The 24,856-nt window shown below is 34.4% G+C and overlaps 1 protein-coding gene across 1 annotated transcript in view; it reads left to right on the top strand.

Moving 5' to 3' along the window:
- The window catches only part of LOC148942608 (protein SEC13 homolog), a 45,045-nt gene extending 21,418 nt beyond the window's left edge, over window positions 1-23,627 (top strand). The window contains exons 6-9 of the mRNA XM_089102753.1: window positions 15,870-16,006; window positions 17,704-17,824; window positions 20,184-20,327; window positions 23,403-23,627. Coding sequence (XP_088958879.1) covers window positions 15,870-16,006; window positions 17,704-17,824; window positions 20,184-20,327; window positions 23,403-23,501 — 501 coding nt within the window. The 3' untranslated portion in view covers window positions 23,502-23,627. The remainder of the gene's footprint in view (window positions 1-15,869; window positions 16,007-17,703; window positions 17,825-20,183; window positions 20,328-23,402) is intronic.
- Window positions 23,628-24,856: the final 1,229 nt, after the last annotated feature.

Here is a 24,856-nt window from a genome sequence, read left to right as displayed (position 1 = left end):
TAAGCAAGTTGGGAAACGTCCACTTGAAAAACATAAGTTGATAACATGAACTAAATATTCTGTAACATCAGGCATTATCTGTTTTAATAGGCTTGTCGACGAGCCATCCGTACCTTCCGACGACCCATTCTTCAGTTGGTATATAACTTGCAATAATTCATCTGCTGAGACCGGTGTTAGGAAAAGGGAGCAATCTGATGGAGGCGGCAAGTAAGTAGAATATGCTGAATCAGGTAAATTTCGAGTTGGTGCCTCAAGCGATGTTACGTGACCAATATTTGCGAAGTGCTCATTTAGGACACTAACAGCATTTCGCTTTCCTTTAACAATTTTTTCGTCTTTTAGTGATAATATATCTTTCAGAAAGTTTTCCATTTTGTTTTTCCCAGGGCATTCATTAATAATCAACCAAGTCTTTTTTGGGGATCCTTCACCATTTTGAAATTCATGAAGATAGTACGACTGCTTCGCTTGTCGCAGTAACTTTGTTAGACAATTTCTGTACTGCCAAAATTTGGCCTGATTTTCATGTGTAGGATCTGCCATGAATTTCCTGAAGAGGTTATTTTTGGTATGTATAGAGGACAGAACAGCAGCTGTAATCCATGATTTCTTTGGTTTAATATAACGCCTAGCTTGCCTGCTTGATTAAGGACATGCCTTATTAAGTACTATTTCTAACTGATTGATGAAGTATTCTGTAGCTTTGTCCACGTCGTCACATTCTAAGCAGTGAGACCGGTCGACTTGGGACAGTAAACTTTTCAGTTTATCAATCGAAGCAGCGTCCAGTCTTCTTGACCTCAATGAAGAGGGTTTAGGGGACGGACCCGTTTGAAGGTCGCACAGGATCGTAAAATGATCAGAAGTATCATCAACTATAACGTTACAACCCAGTGTCTCGAAATTTGTGAAAATATTGTCAATTAACGACGCTGACGACTCCGTGATTCTCGTCGGGATCCGGCATGTTGGAAGCAAACCCGCGGACATACAAATCGTTACAAAGTAAATGGCAACATTATTCGAAAGCATAGAATTCACATCCCTATGTACATTACTAATATCAATATTAAAATCACCCAACATCATTAACTTACACTTTCTTTGGGTCATCAGCGAGCTAAGTTCATCGAACTTTTCTACAAATTGTTTAGCAGCCGAACTCGGCGGCCTATATAGGACGCAACATAATACTTTCGAAGGACTTAAATCTAGCTCAATAGCAAAAAATTCAAATGCCATTTCTTCATAAAGGTAATCATAATCATTCACTTCTCTTACAGGTATACTATCATTTACAAAAAAAAGCCAACCCTCCTCTCTGTCTACCTATTCTATGTTTAATTAACAACTTATACCCATTTATATGAGCTAGCTCAGAAGATTGCTCATTTAAAAATGTTTCACATGCACCAAAAACATCAATCTTATGGTCGGGAAGCAATAGTGAAATATTTTCTAAACTACTCATAATTCCACAACAATTTAGAAATGCTGTTCTCAGACACTTCTTTGTTGGTTTACTCATAATCATTCCTAGAGAAAGGTATTTGTTCATGGGTAAATTATTAATAAAATAATCATAAGTGTTTTCATCCTCTCTATCAATGCATGAAAGAATGTGATAAATTCAAGGGTCTCTCCTCCAACTCACTCAACCTATCGCGAGTTCCACCACAGCCACCACTATTCAAATTAGAAGAAAAAATAACTCACCCATATTCTCCACTTGGCGGTGGGCTGGGGCGACACAGTGGAAAAAAGTCAACGGCAGTACGTTCCTGTAGAATTTCTGCAACAAAAGATATACGGCAAGCTTGTCTATATTTATAGATATTAAGACTCTAGGCAGGCATGCCTTTCTAATATCTTTTTAATATCTATAAATATAGTAGCTGGAATTTCTTTTTTATCCAAAGTGTCGTGTATAAACTGTGTGAGAGTCAGAATTGCATGTTCAGAGCTATGACCCTTCCTAAACCCAAACTGAAGGTCATTAAAACATCCCCTCTTATCAAAAAACTTCACTATATGGTTGTAAAGACATCGTTCAATTACTTTTGCGAATGAAGATAGGATCGAGATTGGCCTGTAGTTTGTTGGATCTTTCACATCATCACCCTTGTGCAGGGCCAAATCACATACAGACTTTCAGGAAGTTGTGAAACATCCGCTTTAAAAACATTAGTTAATGATATGAAATAAAAAGTAGTTAACGCCTGGCATTATTTGTTTTAATAGACTGGTTGATGAATCATCTATACTTCCCAATGACCCATTCTTCAGTTGGTATATAACTTGCAGTAATTCGTATGCTGAAATCGGTGTTAGGAAAAGAGAGCAATCCGATGGAGGCGGCATGTAAGCAGAATGTGCTGAATCGGGTAAACTTCGAGTTGGTGCCTCAAGTGATGTTACGTGACCATTATTTGCGAAGTGCTCATTTAGGACATCAACAGCATTTTGCTTTCCTTTAACAGTTTTCTTGTTTTTTGGTAATAATACCTCTTCTGGAAGGTTTTTCATTTTCTTTTTCCCAAGGCATTCATTAAAAATCAAGCAAGTCTTTTTTGGGGACCCTTCATCATTTTGAAATTCCTGAAGATAGTATGACTGCTTCGCTTGTCGCAGTAATTTTGTCAGACAATTTCTGTGCTGCCGAAATTTGGCCTGATTTTCATGTGTAGGATCTGCCATGAATTTCCTGAAGAGGTTATTTTTGGTATGTATAGAGGACAGAACAGCAGCTGTAATCCATGGTTTCTTTGGTTGAATATAACGCCTAGCTTGCCTGCTTGATAAAGGACATGCCTTATTAAGTACAATTTCTAACTGATTGATGAAGTATTCTGTAGCTTTGTCCACGTCGTCACATTCTAAGCAGGGAGACCGGTTGACTTTGGACAGTAAACTTTTCAGTTTATCAATCGAAGCAGCGTCCATTCTTTTTGACCTCAATTAAGAGGGTTTAGAGGAGGGACCCGTTTGAAGGTCGCACAGGATCGTAAAATGGTCAGAAGTATCATCAACTAAAACGTTACAGCCCAGTGTCTCTAAATTGGTGAAAATATTGTCAATTAACGGCGCTGACGACTCCGTGATTCTCGTCGGGATCCGGCATGTTGGAAGCAAACCTGCAGACATTCAAATCGTTACAAAGTCAACGGCAACATTATTCGAAAGCATTGAATTCACATCCCTATGTACATTACTAATATCAAAATTAAAATCACCAAACATCATTAACTTAAATTTTCTTTCTTTCATCAACGAGCGATGTTCATCGAACTTTTCTTCAAACGGTTTAGCAGCCAAAATCGGTAACCTATATAGGGCGCAACATAATGCTTTTGAAGGACTTAAATCTATATCAATAGCAAAAAATTCAAATGACATTTCTTCATAAAGGTAATCATAATCATTCACTTCTCTTACAGGTATACTATCGTTTACGAAAAAAGCCAACCCTCCTCTCTGTCTACCTATTCTATGTTTAAATAACGACTTATACCCATTTATATGAGCTAGCTCAGAAGATTGTTCATTTAAAAATGTTTCACATGCAACAAAAACATCAATCATATGGTCGGGAAGCAATAGTGAAGTATTTTCTAAATTACTCATAATTCCACAACAATTTAGAAATGCTGTTCTCAGACACTTCTTTGTTGGTTTACTCATAATCATTCCTAGAGAAAGGTATTTGTTAATGGGTAAATTATTAATAAAATAATCATAAGTGTTTTCATCCTCTCTATCAATGCATTAAAGAATCTGTGATAAATTCAAGGGTCTCTCCTCCAACTCACTCAACCTATCGCGAGTTCCACCACAGCCACCACTGTTCAAATTAGAAGAAAAAATAACTCACCCATATTCTCCACTTGGCGGTGGGCTGGGGCGACACGGTGGAAAAAAGTCAACGGCAGTACGTTCCTGTAGAATTTCTGCAACAAAAGATATACGGCAAGAAAACTGAACCAATTTTAATGGATTTAGGCCTAGGAGCTCAGAGATAGATGAGCAGTGATTTGGAAATAAGTGAAAAATACGGAAAAAAGGAAAGCACATAGGAACGAAAAGAGCAAAAAGAAAGGAAACAAAAATAAAGAACAACACAGAGAACGAGATAAATACACTTTTTTTAAGTAGGACACTTTACTTATCGATCTTCACATTCCTAAGCAGCATAGACTATATACTGAATAATAAAAAAAAAACATAATCAATCTGACAAATCATTATACAGATTTATATACAACCAATATTAGCAGTCGTCATGTGTAACCCATGGGCCAGTAATATCGTTTCTAGTTTGCAGCAATAGTCTGGCCCCGGATTGTTTCACTCGCGTGAACTTGGATATTTGCTGAGCTTTAAGATCACGTGCCTTGGCCAAAAGCTCATTACGTAGGGCATTTAGTGAAGGAGGCAAATCAGTACATATTCTCATACCGCTTCCTTTAAGTTTGCCTACATTGCCCAATAACATTTGCAAGTCCAAAGTGTTCGCACAAGAAATAAGAACAGGTGATACTCCAGCTTGTTTGTTGTTTCTAACTGTAATGGGGCTAACACTCTTTATGCGGTACACTTTGTTAAGAAGAATATCTTTTTCAATCTCTAATTTCTCTTTGAATAAAGTCTCAATATTTTTGGTAAGAAATTGGGCTGATTTCTCTTTTCACAGGCCGTAAATAATTAAATTCAGCTGACGATCTTTAACTTCTAGATCAAGCAACCTTTTTTCGAGTTTTACACGCTCAGCTAGATGGCTTTCAATAGAAGATCGTAGTTCAACTATTTCAGCATCTTTATCTGCTAAGCTTTGCCTGAGTGACAGTATGTCGGACAAACTGTATCGAGCTTGGAAGACACTCCAGCCTGGTGGGCTTTGATCGAAGATTGATCATTAGAAATTGAAATCAGGCGTTCCTTCAAGTCCTTAATTGATTTTTCAAACGATGATTGGGTTACCGCCATTGTTGATTAATTTTGCTTTAATAGCTGCTCAGGAGAAAATCTAGCTTAGAAAAACATAAAACGAAGACTTACACGCAAGGGGGGCAATATTAAACCCCCCACTTTTCCAAAAAAAGATGCAGCTGTAATTTAACTTCAATTGGCAATATTCCTTAGGCTTGTAGTCAGCACGCCAGCAAACCAGTCAAACAAGGTCACTTGGCAAGTAGAAGCTCTTAATTAACTGATATCGAAAACTAGGTCAAGTTCAAAGCCAACTAGATTTCAATTTATAATCCTCTTAGGTGTTCTCTCTTTGAACTGTGAATCAATACTGATTTTACATATCAATCCGTTATTGTTATCGGAAGGGAAATAAAAAGGTTGTGAGGTTTTTTGTTTGCTCTTCTGAAAATTGACAATTACGGAGATACGACCTTTTGATACCCGACTGACGATGTTAGATTTTTTTATTTTTTATGCCTGTAAATATTGATAATATACTATAGTAGGGCAATTTAGATAAGGAGGTTCTAAATATGATTGAAGATGCATTGTCCTACTAATTCTCCCTTTGAGAACAGCTTTGCAAAAATTGCAGCGTGTCGCTAATTATAAGGCTAATTTGATATGCAGTGCGCACTATTTTTGTATATCGTTTTGGTAAAAATAAAGGGCATGTCTTATATTTTCATAATGTATAATAATATAACATATAATATTAATGATAGTAATAATAATATTGATTAATGTAAAAAATAATGATAACAATAATGATAGAAATAATATATGATAATATAATGATAGGATAAAGATCCTCCATAGCCGTTGAAGGCTTTCATATAACTGCAAAACTGCAATTATGCAGTTTTGATTGTCGCGGCCACAAAATAAAAAAAAGAACAAAGGGTGAAAAATTATTAAAAGGAACAAAGGAACAAAATAACAAAAGGGTGAAAAATTAGCTAACAGTCAGCTAAAACGCATGGTGCCAAACAGCTTAAGATAGTGTTAATTACCTTTTCCTTTACTTCCCAGTTTAGAAATAGATTTAAAGGGTATTTATTGGGGAACTATTTTTTTTTTGGGGGGGGGGGCGATGAGTGGGTTATAGGGTAGGAGGGAGGAGTGGGTTGAAGGGGTGGGGTTGGATGGAGTTGTATTTGGATGGTGGTTGTTACCCTGGGAGTGTTTAGGAGAAGGTGAATGTCCTTTTTTTTTGTTTTCCATTATTATTTCAATTAGTCTTGGATGCTTTTAGGAATATTTACGTTTTTTTTTCGCTACGCATTAGAAAAATTTAAATTTTTCCCTAACGTAATGATTTATATCTGTAATAGTTTATATTTTTGTTTATTATGTCAAACAAAGTTAAAAGTCAAAAAGAAAGTATAATCGTTGTTGGTAATCAATAGATTCTTAATGTTTGAATTTCTGCGAACGAGGGGCGTTGTTGAATTTAACTTGTTACTTTTAACGTGTACTTTAGGAAATCTTTCTGATATTTAGGATATTTCTTATATCTTAAGATTGTTTTAGGGGAAAAATATTTTTATTTTGATATCCTTAGTGCTTTAGGAAATCTTTCTGATGCTTAAGATAGTTCTTGTATCTTAAGATTGTTTTTAGGGGGAAAATATTTTTATTTTGATATCCTCAGTACCTTAGGAAATCTTTATGATACTTAAAATGGTTCTAGTAACTTAAAATGGATTAAGATACTTAAGAAGGTTTTAGGGGAAAACTGTTTTTATTTGATATCCTTAGTACTTTAGGAAATTTTTCTGATAATTGAGATAGTTCTTGTATCTTAAGATTGTTTTTAGGGGGAAAATATTTTTATTTTGATATCCTCAGTACCTTAGGAAATCTTTATGATACTTTAAATGGTTCTAGTATCTTAAAATGGATTAAGATACTTAAGATGGTTTTAGGGGAAAACTGTTTTATTTGATATCCTTAGTGCTTTAGGAAATCTTTCCGATACTTAAGATAGTTCATGTATCTTAAGATTGTTTTAGGGGAAAAATATTTTTTATTTTGATACCCTTATTACTTTAGGAAATCTTTCTGATACTTAAGGTGGCTCTAGTGTCTTCAGGAGGCTGAAGATACTTGAGAAGGTTTTAAGGGGGAAATATTATTATTTTGATTTTCTTAGTACTTTTGGAAATCTTTCTGATACTTAAGATAGTTCTTGTATCTTAAGATTGTTTTAGAGGGAAAATATATTTATTTGGATATCCTTAGTACCTTAGAATATTTTATGATACTTAAAATAGATTAAGATACTTAAGATGGTTTTAGTGGAAAACTATTTTTATTTTTATATCCTTAGTACCTTAGTAAATTTTATGATACTTAAAATGGTTCTAGTATCTTAAAATGGATTAAGATACTTGAGATGGTTTTAGGGGGAAAACTTTTTTTTATATCCTTAGTACTTTAGAAAATCTTTCTGATAAGGTGGCTCTAGTATCTTAAGGGGGCTTAAGATACTTGAAACGGTTTTAGGGCGGAAATGTTGTTATTTTGATATCTCTAATACTTTAGGAAACCTTTCTGATACTTAAGATGACTTAAGATACTTAAGATGGTTTTTAAAGGGAAAACATCTTTATTTTGATATCCTTAGTACTTTAAGAAATCTTTCTGATACTTAAGGCGGCTCTAATATCTTAAGAAGGCTTAAGATACTTGAGACGGTTTTAGGGGGGAAATGTTATGATTTTGATATCCTTAGTACTTTTGGAAATCTGTCTGATACTTAAGATAGTTCTTGTATCTTAAGATTGTTTTAGGGGAAAAATATTTTTATTTTGATATCGTTAGTACTTTAGAAAATCTTTCTGATACTTAAGATAGTTCGTCTATCTTAAGATTGTTTGGAGGGGAAAATATTTTAATTTTCATATCCTTATTACTTTAGGAAATATTTCTGATACTTAAGGTGGCTCTAGTATCTTAATTTTGGCTTAAGATACTTGAGACGGTTTTAGGGGGGAATATTGTTATTTTGATATCTTTAGTACTTTTGGAAATCTTTCAGATACTTAAGATAGTTCTTGTATCCTAAGATTGTTTTAGGGGGAAAATATTTTCATTTTGATATCCTTAGTACCTTAGGAAATTTTATGATACTTAAAATGGTTCTAGAATCTTAAAATGGATTAAGATACTTAATATGGTTTTCGGGGAAAACTATTATTATTTTGGTATCCTTAGTACTTTAGGAAACCTTCCTGGTACTTAAGATACTTTTTGTATCTTAAGATGGTTTTAGGGGGGGAAATATTTTTATTTTGATATCCTTAGTACTTTAGGAAATCTTTCTGATACTTCAGATGGTTTTAGGGGAAAAATATTTTTATTTTGATATCCTTAGCACTTTCGGAGATCTTTCTGGTTTTTGAAACTTATTTCCAAACAAATGTCATGCCAAACCTCATTGTTGTAGGCTAGGTCTAACGACTTTCGATATCTAATTTATGATGTTTAAATAACAGGCAATTATGTTACTTGAAATTAAAAAAGAACAGATCATTAAGAAGCGTCATGTGTATCCTTAAGCTGTCTTGCTGAACCATTCACAAAGACCTATGCTATAATATCACAAATGGGTTCAATCGTATATAAACCTTGTTTTCTAACTTACTTTCAAACAAATGCGAGATACACCCTTTCGTTTTTCACAGTCATTTTGTTTTCTCAAGACAGTAATGCCCTAAACTTTTCCCTTATTATTCTGTCTATAGTGTTCTTCCCTTTGTGAAGCTATCCAATTTGAGAAAAAGTATTGTTGTTTTGTGAAAGGCTCTTTTTTAAAATGTGGACAGCCCATCTGCTTTAACTTGAAAGATCACTCAAGTTGTGTCCCTGGAGGCGTGGATTATTTTGTATTATAAGTGCAGAAAGAGCTAAAATAAATATAATTTTTTTATTGTTTACTTTCTAAAACACCTCACAATACGAAACCTCGGTCGATTACCGTGTATTATAAGTGCAGAGAAAGCTAAAATTATTATTATTTGTTATTGTTTGCTTTTCAAACACTTCACAACACAAAAACTTGTTCGTGTATTGTGTTATTGTGTATTATAAGTGCAAAAAGAGTTAAAATCATTATCATATGTTATTGTTTGCTTTCCAAAACATTTCATAATACAAAAACTTGGTGCATTATTTTGTATTATAAATGCAGAAAGAGCTAAAATGATTATTATATGTTTAAAACACTTCATAATACATAAAACTTGGTAGATTATTTTATATCATTAATCTAAAAAACTATTGCCACAAAACAAGTTTTTCAAAGAAAAATAAAGAGCTCCACTAAGCCGAAAAATGAACAGAAATATAACCTCCTCAAGGATAAAACTACCGCAAATCACCATCAATAAATAAGTTAAACTCAAAACATACAAAAATTATCATAAGTAGGGATGACAACCCCCATGCCTTCTCAAGACGAGAACATAATTTGCACTTTGCTGGAAAAAAAAAAGAAATGACCGTGGATTGTCAGTTTAAAATACATGTACTGATATATATTCCCTAAAGTTTTAACAATTTCTTATTTATTAGAGCAAAAAAGTGAAAACACTTTTAAGTGTGTTTAGTTTTCAGTAAAGGGCAAAGTATCTTCTGGTCTTGAGAAGGCATGGGGGTTGTCTGCCTTCCTCATATTATTTATTGTAATTTCTGCCCGTTTTGAGTTTCATTTATTTATTGATGGTGATTTGTGGTAGTTTTACGCTTGGTTGGTTATTTGAATTTATTTCTGCTCATTTTTGGCTTAGTGGGGCTCTTTACTTTTTGTGAAAAACTTGTTTTGTGGAAAAAGTTTTTTAATTAATTTCTACTCGTTGTTTTATTGACATAGTCTTTTTCATGGGAAAATATAATATTTTATATCTTCGGTTTTTTTTTATCAGAACCCATAGTTTCGCTTTATATTTGTATGTTGGAGAAACTCTCAACAATTTTTAGTTCTGACACAAATAGTATTCTTTAATTTAATTTATACCTCCTAAAGTTGACCTCAAAAATAAAACTTAATATCATTCCCAAGAAATATCTATCTGTGCTCTGACAATTTGGATACACTTATACTCTTTGATTTATTTAAATTGTAGGAGCAGAAGTAGTAATAGTAGTAGCCCCGAAAGTTTTCAATTAATACCCAAGTCGTTCTCGATATGTTGCTTAGGTTTCTTATTGGCAACCATACACACAGTGCCTTTTAATTTAGTTTTGAAGTAATATTTAATTTTAAAGCAGAACGGGCCAATTGTATAATTGTGTGGGTTTGACATTACCAATATCCCCAGAGACATAGCTTCTGGACTGTTCTACTATGTTGAACAAAATGGCTGTCCCTAAATTTTGATTAGATGTGTTTGAAAAATGAATCAGATTGGGAGGATACACTTACACTCTTTGATTTATTTAAATTGTAGGAGCAGAAGTAGTAATAATAGTAGCCCCGTAAGTTTTCAATTAATACCCACAGTCGTCCTCGATATGTTGCGGTTTCTTATTGGCAACCATACACACTGTGCCTTTTAATTTAGTTTTAAAGCAATATTTATTTTTAAAGCATAACGGACCAATTGCATAATTGTGTGGGTTTGATATACCCAATATCCCTAGAGACATAGCTGCTGGACTGTTCTACTATGCTGAACAAAATGGATGTCTCTAAATTTTGATTAGATGTGTTTGAAAAATGAATCAGATTGGGAGGAGGGCTACCTGCCCTTCAATCACTTTTTACTCTTGAAAAGGGCATTAGAACTTTTAATCTTGAATTGAATTAGCTTCTTTAAAATTTTCAATGATATTTCTAGCTATTATAGAGCAGTGCTGCCTATGATATTGCTTATATATCCTATTGAAAATCTACATGCACATTGTTTTTTTCGTTTAATTGAGATTCTCCTAAACGTTCCCTAAAAGTTTCACTTTAGTACCGGTAGTGGCATTAGTTACAGTAACTGTAGCGGTTGTATTAATAGTATACGTATTGCCTTTTAGTGGTATGACCATTATTCTCATCAAGTCCTAGAAGTTTTAACTTAAAACAATTAGCCGTTGCTATGACATAGCTGATATATGCTTTTGATAACCCTTATATTTGTATACTTCTGTGATTCTAATGTTAATGCTCATACTCATAGCCTTACAAGTAGTTTTAATAGAGGTAGTAGTTGAAGTAGCAGCAGTAGTACGTTGTAGTAAATGTAGCAGAGGCAATAGTATTAGTAGGAGCATATGCATATTGGCTTTTGGTCAGCTGATCTTCCCCTTTTAGCATTTTCTGAAAGTTCTAACTTAATACTCAAATCCATTCATGAGATACGCTCTTTTGACAGTGTACATGCACATAATGTCTTTGATTTAGTTCAAATTTACCTCCAAAATTCTAAATGCCGTACTGTGGTTGTAGTAGTGGAAGCAGTAACTGTGATGGTAGTTGTAGTAGTAGTAGTAGTACCGTACAAATATTACCTTTTTGGTCAATTGATCATCTACCTTATCATTTCCTCAGATCTCAGCGAGTGAGAGTGGAGGGATATCTTAGCAGCAATCAGACAAAAGTCACAAGTGGAGTAGTTCAAGGTAGTGTTCTGGGGCCTTTACTATTCAATATTTACATAAATGATCTCCCAAATAACATTGATTCTGAGATACCTCTTTATGCAGATGACACAAAAATCTTTCATGCAATAACAAGCTTTCAAGATACAGAAATACTCCAGCAAGACTTAAACAAAATAGCACAATGGATGAAAAAACAGAGCATGGAAGTGAATACAGAAAAAAGTTGTCATGTTTGGCTAGGCCCAAAACACATTTCTCGGCACTACTGCTTTGAATGACAACAGATACCTATACAAGAAGAAAAGCGAGATTTGGGAGTGACAATAGACAGTGACATGACTTTCACCAGGCACTACCAGTCAATCATCTCTAAGTCATCACAAGTCTTGGGAATTATTCGAAGAAATTTCTCTCTTACTGACTCAACGCTGTTTTCTACACTCTTCAAATCGTTAGTGAGACCAATGATCGAATACGGTCATACAACAGCCAGACCATTTTTTCAAGAAGACAGCAATGCAATAGAAAAATTTTCCGAAGGAGGGCTACTAAATTTGTTCCATCACTTAGAGACTTACCATACCAAGACTGTTTGAAAAAATTGTCGCTCCCAAGTCTCTCAGACCGATATTTGAGAAGAAACCTTATTGAAGTATATAAAATACGCAACAGATACTACGACAACATCCCTCCAGAAGAGATAATAACATTCAAGAATAATAACCTGAGAGGTCACGAGTTTAAGCTAACCGAAGAACGTTTCAGAAGAGATGTTGGTAGGTGGGCATTCAGCAACCGCATTGTCTCCAAGTGGAACACACTACCATCAGACACTGTCAACTCAGATTCAGTCAATGCATTTAAGAACAAGATTGACAATCATTATAGTGAAAAAGCATTTGATTATTTAAATTTGTGTAGATAGAGGCGCAAGACTGTTTTTCGCATCATATTATTATTATTATTTCCTGAAAGTTCCAAATTAATATACTCATTCATTCCTGAGCTACGCCCTTTTGACAGGCCGTATACACATAACATGTTGTGATTTAGGTCAGCACTCCTCTCAACCTTCTCTGAAAGGCTCACCTGGATGCCCTTTGTTTTTTTTGGAAAGTAACGGTCAAACAGGTATACCTTTCACACTAACATATACTATATGTTGACAGTGAACGAATTGCCTAATTTACAGCCCTTGTTCTGGGGGCTGTGAGGGGGTTGTCGTCCTCAAAGGTATAATTGAAGGATCTTTCAACTATGCTGAAGAAAATAAATGTCTCAAAATTTTGATTGGATATTTGTTTTGGAAAATGATGGTTTTGGGAAGGGGGGGGGGTGGTGCTGGTTGCCCTAGATTCACCTTTGACTCTTTAAAAAGATCACTATAACTTCCAATGTCCAATCAAATGAGCCCTATCCAAAATTTATACGGCTACCCATTCCATAAAAACTTAAATGCCTTCCGGACATAACTTACAACCCTTGCCCCCAGGTTCTGAGGGGCTATTGCAACACCAAAGGCATTTTTATGGAAACTGTAGAATATTTTGAACAAAGTGACTATCTCAAGATTTCTATCGGATGCATATGGAGAAAGCAAGACGGGGGGGGGGGGTCTAGTTGCCCTCCTGTCACTTTTAACTCTTAAAAAGTACATTAGAAATTCTGATATCCAATTGAATGAGCCACATCTGAAGTTTATACGACCACCCTTTCCATAAAAACTTCAAATGTTAACAATGGGCAACTAGTATAAATTATAGCCCTGGCCCCGAGAGCCATGGGAGGGGGTTGTCAATGAGGGGGGGGGCTGGTTGCCCTCCATTCACTTTTGAATATTAAAAAAAGTACTAGAATTTTCAATTTCCTATCCAATGAGCCTCCTCCGAAGTTATACGATCACTCTTTCCATAAAAAAAACTTATATGCCACAAGGGCATAACATACAACCCTTGCCCTGAGGGCTCGGGGGGGGGGGGTTGTAATCTTCAAAGACATAATTACTAGACCTTGCATCTACGCTGAACAAAATGGTTATCTAAAAATTTTGATTGGATGTATTTGGGGAAACGATGGGCGTGGTTGGGAGGGGGCTGGTTGCCCTCCAATCACTTTCGACTATTAGAATGGGCAATAGAACTTGCAACTTTCAATCGAATGAGCCCTTTTCGAAGTTTCTAAGGCAAATCCTTATATACGAAATGCCTTTGTTTAAAAAAAACCTCCCCCCCCCCCGAAAAAAAAGAACGCGTTGTGACTACATTACAAACAACAAAAGCACGAAGAACAATAGAGAAATCTTTTTGCAAGACAGTGGAGATAATTTGAATGAATATTTCGGCCCTATGTCCAAGGGCCTTCCTCAACAAGACATAAATATATAAAAGATGAAAGACTCACAACAACATTCGACCAATAAAACCAAAAATAAAATTTTTTGAAAGCAGTCCCAGCATTCTTACTTCAGCAAAGTTCAACTAGGACTGATAAAAAAGTGAGATGCAACAAGGCAATCTAAAGAATTAAAAGAAGATTAATTCAAAAACATATTTCTAGTATCTGTCTAACCTTGATGGCAGCTAACCCCCGAGGTCGTAACGGGACCGATTTTGTGTTAATTTCTATTGGTTTTTTATGGTATTTTGTAAGATCATTTTTCACTAAATTTATATCTAGAGTATTTATTCTATATTCCCCAAAGTCCCTATTTAAGGAAATATTATTATTAATCTTAAGTCTGATTTCAATTGATTCTCGGACTACCTGCTTTATGGCTAGGTCATTGCTAATAAGGGCAGATTGATCAAAAAGTATGTTGTGGCTAGTATTTTCAAAAATATGGCTCCCTAATGTAGAATCAAATGAAACAGTGGAAATATTAGAAGTTAGAGCTTTGACTATATCATCTTTATGCTGTTGTATGCGCTTTTCTAAATTCTGGTGAGTTCTACCTACATAATATTTGCCACAATCGCATGGTATTTGATAGACCCCTCTTGGCGAGTAACTGGGATTTTATCTTTACCAGAATTTAGAAAATTTATGATTTTAAGATTATTTGTGAATACTACATACAGATTATTTTTTGTGCGAACTTTTTTAAGATTTGTAGTGATTTTTGGGATGTAGGGGAGGTAAATTATGTTTAAGGGCTTGTCAGAAATCTCACATGGTAAACTATCATTAATTTTACGGGAATGTCTTTTCAGTCTACAGTGAATTACACTATTGATAAATAAAATAGGATACCCATTTCTAAAAAGTATGTCCTTGATAAAGTTTAATTCTGCTGTGATGTGGGAATCAGAACAAATGTTTAAGGCACGATCGACGAGGGTTATTACGACTGCTCTTTTAACTTGGGGGGATGGTTTGATTTAAAATGCAAATATCTATTATTGTGTGTTGGTTTTCTATAAATAGTAAAATTGAGTTTATCGAAACTACGAATAACTAACACATCTAGGAATGGGATTTTATTTGCGATTTCTATTTCTAAAGTAAACTGTAAATTTCTATCGTAGGTATTAAGGTGATCTAAAAAAATGCCCAATTTTCAATATGTTTCACATAAATATTAACCAGTAACCCGGAGAAGGGCGCGTCCATCGCTAAGCCATTAATTTGCAGGTAAAAAGAATTACGGAATTGGAAATACATTGAGTACTTGTTACACAGTTTAACCAAGGTCATTAAGACTTCGCAATCTATTCCTGCTGCTGAAGCTTCTATTAAGTGATAATTTTCTTTGATTTTATTTTCTAATAAGTGTTCAGATTTTCAACACACAACTTGGTCGATTATTGTGTATTATAAGTGCAAAAAGAGTTAAAATCATTATCATTTGTTATTGTTTGTTTTTCTAAAACACTTCATTATACAAAAACTTGGTCGATTATTTTGTATTATAAGTGCAGGAAAAGCTAAAATATTTATTATTTTCTAAAGACAAAATTTTTCTCACAATTGGCTTTTACGATCTTGTTCAAATCGTTTTTTGAAGGGTTTCATTGATAATAACTTGTTATTTTTGGTGTTCCCTATTCTCATCTGCTAGTGCATGGTTGTTTTTTCAGTTTTAATATGACTGTTTTTTTTTTTTTTTTTTTTTTTGTAGCAACATAATCATCATTACTGTTAATACAAACCTGTCAATACATTAAGCTGCCCGAAGCAAAAATCTCAATGAATATTCCTTTTCTATCCTCTTCTTAAGAAAAAGCAAAGACATTCTGTAATATATTTTGTCATTCAAATTCATTGGGATATTTACGTTATTGAAATCTGGATCAAAATTTTAGATTGGATGCAATGCGATTAGTTGGGCACCGTCTGTTCCAACGAGCAATATCGATGGTTTGATGTCAGCTAAAGAGGTTGTCATTGCCCCAAAGCGCTTTGTCACTGGAGGATGTGATAACGTCATTGTTATTTGGAGGTAATTTTGTACTCTTTAAAGTTAATTACAGATTTCTGAGGATTATGATTACAAATCTGAGGCTAATATTGCAAGGTAAAAGTCCAAAATCGTGTTCTCCAACCACTTCTCCTAGGCTTCTCCTACCACTGCTGCTACTAATTTCCTACTATTAGTTACATTAAAGGCTATTATTACTATGCAATAGCTAACTTGCCCTTTTTGGTCATTTGCCCCCTTAACTCATGGATGCGGGATTATGCAATACAATTTTTTATATCCCTTAGAGTAAGAAAGGGCAAAATTCTACATCATTCCTAGAAAGGGCAAAATTCTACATCATTCCTTTATTATTTTTCTCTGGTCCATTGGTTTGCGGAGCAATTTCTTGGTTTACAAAGTTCAATGGGACATCAATTATTGTCCCTTCTTTCTTACACTTTTATTCCTTAAAGCGGCGTTCACATGTGTGTCTAGCTACAATCCCATATCTAGACACGTGTCTAGCCAGATTTCAATGTCTTGGCAATGACCTTTGACAAGTAAAATTCGGTGCTTAGCTAAAACTACAAATTTAGTTTGAAATAGATTAAAGTTGTCATTTCTAGCCAATCAAGAGAGCTTATGCGGGCAAAACTTTCAAAATTGTATTCCCTATTTTCACTGCCACAAGATAATGGATGAGATAAGCCAAGGAATTGCCTTGGTGTGCAACACTAAGGCAATTCTATTATGTTTGGTGTTGCATATTTGCATAAAATGAAAAAAAAACAAAAAACAATTAACAAAAATTAAATTTCAGTTTAAAAATGTAAACATAGATGATAAAAATAGTGGAAGTTGACACATATTTCCTTCTGTGTCATAGGTCATTATGGTGCCAATAAGTTATGTTTCATAAATTGGCTGCTTTTGATTTAGTGTAGCCGTCATTTACGTATGGCATTGCTCTGTGAGTGTCCATCACCTTATAGAATAAAAAAACTAACTATTCTTTGTGCCCGTGTTTTCTATGTTATCATGCATTTTAAAGCATATATCAGAAAGTCTTCAGAGAAGGGAAAGTCCCTGGGTTAAGGTAGTTCCTAGTGTGTAGTTATGCATGCTCCTTAAAGACTAAATTTAATTTCTAGTAACCGTTTGCGTTGAGTTTTCTTTGTGTTCAGTTGTGTATGGGTTAAGTTTTGCGGGATTTATTGGATTAAATTTTTTCGGGTTGGATTTGACCCCAACCTAATATTCTTCTAATATGTACTTCTGACGCTTAATCTTAGTGAAATATACCAAAGTAAGATAAAAATATAATACTTTAGAAACAAATTTGGGCTATATATTTGCACATTAGGGGGCTGGGGGTAAAGTATAGGGGGTCTGCATGCCTTATGTGTTAGGTACAATTATTCTTCATATTATGTAGTAAGAATTGTTTTCTAAGTTCACATTATCTAAATAATTTACCCCCCCCCTCCTTAGCGTGTAAATATACAGCCTAAATTACATATTTTCCGCGTATTCTGTCACTTCTCTTTGTCTTGTCTCACGCTAAGCTGAAAGAAACTAACGAAAAAAAACAAACAAAACGGTTTTATAATGCGTCAATGAATGAACAACTTGAGCGGTAGGGGGTTTATCATACAAGTACCGAATTTTGTATGAGTTTCGCATTGGACCTATCTACCTGCATCTGAATGGCTATTCAAAGGATTATTTCTTTGCAGAGAAGAAAATGATCAATGGATTCCTGAGACAAAGTTAGAGGGCCATCTTGATTGGGTCAGGGACGTTGCTTGGGCACCATCTTTTGGTATTGAGAAACCTTTGATTGCCAGCTGTTCGCAGGTAATTGCACTTGTTTTTCTTCTACTTGCTTATTCTATTTAAAATTGACCTAGTTTTTCTATCTATGATTTAAAGAGCTTCACTTTTCTGTCTGTCTCTTTGCTCGCTATATATTTATTAATGAGAGGACCAATTGGAACTGAAACTTATCTATGTAATCTTCTCTGATTAGATAAATTCAAGAGACGGGGGGGCGGGGTCTTTTTTCACTGGAAGAGAAAACTTCAAAAACACAAAGAGAGAGAGAACTCTCATGACGAAGAAACCAAACAGGAGTCCGGTCAGTAGAAGAAAAAGACAAAAATAAAGCGACGCGGATATTTCGCCTGTATGAAACAAGGCGGCTTCAACGCTAAGAAAACAAAGATAAAAACTAAAATAACCTAAAAACAAATCAAATCCAAAACTAAGAAATAAAAACAACAAATATCTGTATCCGCAATTTTTGCTACTCTGACTGAACGCCAAGTCACAACTTTTAAGTACGACGTCATAATAACAAGCCTGCAAGGGCTAAAGGCCCAAGCGAGTAGAGGTCGAGTCGACAAAACCGGCCTTTTGATAGCTAAGAAGCCTACAAAGTGGGCCATTTTCTTTAGTCCACATATGAATGCTGAGACTAATAAGACTTTACTTCATTTTTAGCTTCGGAGAGTTGTGCAAAGATTGTTTCCATATTTTCAGTATTCAACCCAGCAACGAATTAAGGCGTTTTCATTTTACGGCATATAATTCTGTTGGTATAATTACGTGCAAAAATAGTATGATTCAACACGGTTTGACCGCAATTCTTAAACCGCTAGTACGAAAAATTGTCAGTTGCAGGAATTACATTATTGTTCTGAAATAAATGACTGAAATAATATTTAAAGTTTTTTTTTTTTTTTTTTTTTATAGATTCCATATTTTTTTCATTGTAAGTGTTTTATCCTACGAGTTTATGACATTCCACTCTTATGTCAAGTTTTATTTTCGTTTACCCCTTCAAGATAAAAGAAAAAAGAAAGAAATGTTTCCTTCTATAATTTGAAAAGTTGCTTCTATAATTTCCATGTAATTCGCCTATTTTTACCCTTTTTTTTTGTTGTTGTTGTCTTTTTTTTAAGTTTTATACCCTCCAAGGAGTGTTCGTAACAATACTCTAGAGTAATGCATTTTAAAGTACAAAACACTTTTAAAATGCATCAAAATTTGTTTACATGCATTTTTTTGGTTTTAACGTGTCTGAAAAAAATTCGGGGCGGGGGAGGGGGGGGGGGTTCAAGCCCGGTAAAACCCATCCCCTGGATACGACCTTGAGAGAGGGTATATATCTTTTTAAAGCTCAACTTATATTTTGAATTTCTTGGTAGCAATATGCGAGTTCCTGTTTTCGGCTTAATTTTAAGCTTTGTTTGGGAATTTTATGTTTCAGAAACTCTTAGTGGTCCAGAAACGCTGCCTTTGTCTTTACTGTGACGTAAGAAAGAAACTATACTAGGATCGGTGTGACTTGAAAATATTGTTCTTATTTTGTTTTAAAGTTCAATCCTAAAGCTTGGACGGGAGGACTGGTGTTGACTTCTGCTTTTTTTTTGTTGTATTTAGGTACTATATATTTTATTCCTATATATATATATATATATGTGCAGAAAGATCTGATCCACAGACATTTTCAAAGGGGATTCCTGGGACGAAAGGATATAAATCCTATATTGCAAGGCTAACATTTTAACAAGAACCGGCTAAGAGGCTAGGAGGATCATCCACCAAATTTCTGTTACTTAAATACATGTATTGAACAGTATTTGTGACACAATATGTTTTTTAAGCAAATAAACACAGAATATGTGGAAATTACCCTTTAATTGTGAAAATTAGTGTGTTCTTTGAAATCTTCTTCTCTGTCAGTTTGGAAGGTGACTCTAAATTAGTACTGTTTCCTCGCACGGAACACATTTTTCCGAAAACACACCCCCTGCCCAGATTCCGCCCTTCTCGATCCTTTTCCTAGCTTGTTCCTGTCTTTTCTCTCATTTGCTGACTTACCTTCAAATACGAAAATACCTTTGTCCCCTATATTACAAAAAAAAAAAAAAAAAAATTCTGCTAGTTTCCGCTTCTTATTATTGGTACAGGCGCTGCCCATGTTTTGTAGTTGTTTGCTTGTTTTTTTTCCTTCCTATTATTAATGTCCCTTTTCACGACTTATGATCACATTTTTTTGAAATAAATATCCTATGTTAACGTTTTGGTGGTAATACAAATCTTGAGAGAATTTAGTTCCTGATGTCAGGCTTGATAATATCGAACATCAGTTTACTTCAAGCTCGGTCTTCCTTCTTACTGTTGTAGGTTATTTTACTTTCTTTTTTTTTAGGACCAAAGTGTTATGATTTGGACCAATGATGGCTCCTCTGCAACTTGGAACTCACAGGTCTTAAACCGATTCAGTGATGTAGTTTGGCATGTAAGCTGGTCCATCACTGGGGACATTCTCGCTGTATCTTGTGGTGATAACAAGGTATGTTGGCCGATTTAAGTGATCAATTCGATTTAATTCGGCCTTTTTTAAATTTTAACTTTTTAAATTTTTTTAAATTTCAAATTTTTTAAATTATTTTAAATCGATTTATCGGAATTAAATCGATTAATTCGATTTAATGATGACTGATTAAGTTCGACTTAACTTAATCTGATTTAAACTGATTTAACTTAAACTGATTTAATGTTGGAGTTTGGCAAGTGAGTTGGTCGATCGCCGGTCATGTTCTCGCTGCATCTTGTGGTTTTAGCAATGTATGTTTAACTGATTTACTCGATTTTTATCGTTTTATATTTTGGTTTACAACAGTTTTTCTATTCTAAAGTTTGACATTAATTTGTATGGACGCGACCCAAGTATGAAGAATTATCTTCATACTTGGATTAGAATATCCTTTCGTCCCAAGACTCCCCTCTGGAAATGTCTGTGGATCAGATCTTTCTGCACATATATATATATATATAAGAATAAAATATATAACAACTAAATACAAGAAAAAAAAATCATCTTTACTTGGATTAGAATTATCTCATCATATCTTCATTCTTCGCATATTATATGCGAAGAATTATCAGGAACATTTTTAAGTAATCATCACCATGCTCGAATCTATGTCAAAATAAAGGTTGATAATGTTTGTAAATATTGCACAGATGATACATATTTTTGGTATTGCCGTCTAGGATGGGTTAAATATCGCTGCCTTCACAATAGAAGCACTTAACATTGTCTTGCTTCTAACACTTGAATTAAGAGGAGATACGAAATGGCTTGAAAAGACTATTTAATTGGGATTGGGTGTGTTGCTCTAAGTGAATTACTGAAAGAAATCACTATCACAATCATATTAATTAAAGAAAAGAAAAAAAAATTTATTAGAAATTTAATAAGAGAAAAGATTGTTTTCGAGTATTAAAAAAAAATTATTAGAAATTTAATAAGAAAAAAGATTATTTTAGTGTATTTTTTTTAACTTAGTTTTATTAGAAAATTAATAAGAAAAAAGATTATTTTAGAGTATTTTTTTTTTATAAAAAAATTAGAAAAAAATTAATTAGAAAAAAAATAAAAAAAAGAAAAAAATTATTTTATTTAAAGAAAGTAAAAATAACAGTGAATTCTGGGGAGTCAATTGTACAAATTCGTAGCTTAAATTCATATTGTTTGCGGTGCGGATTTAATGCTGTCTACAAAGAGTCTGACAGTACATTGAAATCAATGTGCCGGAATGTAATCAAAGAACATCTAGATTGTACAAAAACATCTAACAACGTTAAAAAATTTTAATATACCAGAATGTCTGAAAAACTACCTGTTTTATGAGGGAGATTGTTAGAACTGTGTCGTAACAGACAATTTCATTGATCACCTTGTTTATCTGGGTTTGCAGGTAGGTTTGTCAGCCCCCCCCCCCCCAAACTTCTAGACCAAATAAAAAACTGAATTTCAGCATCTTACGCCTCCATTCTATCTTGTAAACTCAGATTCAACCGGCAGCTTCTAGCAAGGCTGTATATACATTCTAGGACCACACTGGCTATACATGACATATGAAACTAAGAGAGGAGAGAAAATAATAACTGAAAAAAATAAAATAAGGTGAGAAAACGAGGATTTTGTAAGCCAGTGGCCACTGGCTTACAAAATCCTCGTTTTCTCACCTTTTTTTATTTTATTTTTTCAGTTATTATTTTTTATTATAGTCAATGCTGTATAGTACAGTCGCTCTTTCGCGCATAATGTATATCAAATCTACATACAAATACAGATTTGATTCACAAATGCAAAATTGATTGAAATCGAAATGAATGGTCCCATCTGCTCAAATGATTAATTACTAGATTTAGTTATTATTAAGAATAATAAATTTCGTTCGGTTTTTCAATAAATAAATGCCCTTTAACGATCAATTTTTTTGGTATTTTAGTCATACATTTCTTGATCCAGTAATTGGCTGTATCCATAAATTCTAGAGAAAATCGGTTTATTTTTATATTTAAGTATACCAAAGGTGTAAAACTTGCTAACAAAACCCTACTAGCTCAGTCGGTAGAACCTATTATGAATAATTAAATAGAGGGATTTTATTTAATAGAGGGATTAAATAGTGGATTTGAGCCGCATACTTGATTTTTTTTTTCTATTGGCAAATGCTGCAAGTAAGGTAAAAGTAAAGAATACGGCATTGTACTTTACAATCCCTATTGACTGTGTTGATTTCCGTTTCTTGGCCTTTCAGCCAGGAAGTACAATGAGGGATTGGGACTAGTCTTTGCTTTCGCACACCCTTCCTGTTTACTTTCTCCAGATTTCTCCAGGTACCCGTTTATAACTGGGTCGACTCTGGCTGAGCTTACATAGTCACGCCACTGACCCCCGTACCAAACCAAATAACCAACGAAGCCAGGACTCGAAACTTTGTCCTCACGGAAAAAGAATTTCAAGTCTAGTGTGCTAACCAATCGGCTAGGTACGTGCTTATTCTTATTATTGAGTATTTAGATGCTGCAGGTATTTAGAATATATTCTTTTTTCGTGTAAACGTGGGATTTTTGGATTGGAAAAGTCAATATTTGACTATTTTGCGCTAGCTGCATAAAGAATTTGAATAAAGGAGGAAGAAGAGGTCTTTCCTATTCGTAAAAAATATTTCCATGTTTGTAATTTTACTAAGTTTACCCCTTTTTTTTCTTATGGCTGGGGAGACTCTAAAGTCGTTTATTGTTAGGAGAGGGGGCAAGGTGCATGGGCGCCATTAAAGGAAATAGCTTCTGAAAAATGTCCTTTTTGATGTTTGATGCTCTCATTGAAAAAAAAAACAAAAAAATTGATTTCGATCCCCTCCCTCCCCCCGAATTTTCGTTGATTAGCGCCTCTTTGTCAATATGACTTTTAGTTTTGTGCTGGGAGTGAGGGCAAAACCATTTTTCTTCATAAATGACTGCACACTGCAGTTTTTTCCCTTAAGCTGATCGTCTGACAGGCTTTACTGCTGTTCCCGTTATAATATGCCAGATTTTCCTTTTTTTAATTTGTTTTTAAATTTGATTTCAGGTTAGTCTTTGGAAAAGGAATGTGGAAGGTGATTGGGTGTGCATTAGTGATGTCGGTCGGGGTCGAAGATCGTCAAATTCTGACCAGCGAAACCTTTAATGCTTAACCTTGATTTGTTCATATTCTATTGTTTTATTTCTGCCGCGGATTTGTAGATATTTTAAGAATGGCTCCAAGAATGGCTTCTTTAAAAACAAATTTTCATAATAAAAATTAGCTCTGTTGTTTTTTTCTTCTCTGTTTTATTTTAATGGCTAGGTCCTGGCACTTATCAAGAGATGCATTCCGGGAATCAAGATTTTTAATCTGTTCTCTTACTGGTTATCCTGCTCTTATTTATCATTATTTGAAGAAGCTCCGGTTTAGCCTATCGAGGAACAACGGCCTCATCAGTTCGACACTAAAGGGCTCTATAACCTTTTCTATAAAAAACCTTATATGCCCTAAGGGTATAACTTACAACCCTTGCCCTGAAGGCTTTCGGGGGTTTGTCATCCTCAGAGACCTAATTTCAAGGAATTTCAACTACGTTGAACAAAATGGCTATCTCAAAATTTTGATTGGATGTGTTTGGGCAAATGGTGGGTGTGAGAGGGAGGTTAGTTGCTCTCTAATCACTTTCGACTGTTAAAAAGGGAACTAGCCCTTTGAATTTCCAATCGATTGAACCATTTTTGAAGTTTCTACGACCATGCATTCTATAAAAAATCTTATGTGCCCCCAGGGTATAAGTTACAACCCTAGAACTTAGGGTTGTGGGGGGAGGAGGGGGGTCATCCTCAAAGACCTAATTTCCATAACTTTTTACTACGTTGAACAAAATGGCTTTCGACTATTAAAAAGGGCACTAGCCTTTTGAATTTCCAATCGAATGAGCCCTTTTCGAAGTTTCTGCGGCAAGTCCTTCGAAACGAAGTGTCCTGGTCTAAACAAATGAATAATACATTGTGCCAACATCGTTCTTAATTTAATAGGCGCTGCCTATGATTTTCAAGCATATTCTAGCACCTTTAACTAGTGTTGGGCGATATTTTGATTTATCGATATATCAATATTTTTACTTTCGACAATCAATATCGATATTTCGGATCGAATTTTGCTAGGTTGAAAGTGAAAGCATCATTTGATGCCTTTTTTTATGCTCTTTCATAATTTAATAATCGCTTCTTTCGCAAATTGCATCTTGAGCCCTTAAAGGGGTTCCAAAGGTATTTCATTTTGTAACCACACAAAGAAGTTATAACCTAACCTGGAAAATACTTGATTTTCAATTCAAACCACTTTCCTACCATTTCAATTTTTTCAAATACTGTCGACAAAAATAGAGCTGAATTTTGCGATTCGAAACTTTGCCGTCGACAATTCAGGGTATATATTTGTACATTAGGGAGGGTGGAGGGGGGGGGGAGTAAAGTTAATGGTAAATTTGCAGTGGGCCATATAATTTAACTAGG

The sequence above is a fragment of the Artemia sp. Qi Xiang Cuo genome, chromosome 16 (assembly GCF_049724085.1).
Source record: "Artemia sp. Qi Xiang Cuo chromosome 16, ASM4972408v1, whole genome shotgun sequence".
Classification (NCBI taxonomy): Eukaryota; Metazoa; Arthropoda; class Branchiopoda; order Anostraca; family Artemiidae; genus Artemia; species Artemia sp. Qi Xiang Cuo.
The sequence above is the reverse complement of the archived record's forward strand: the minus strand, read 5'-3'. Positions and strand labels throughout refer to the sequence as shown.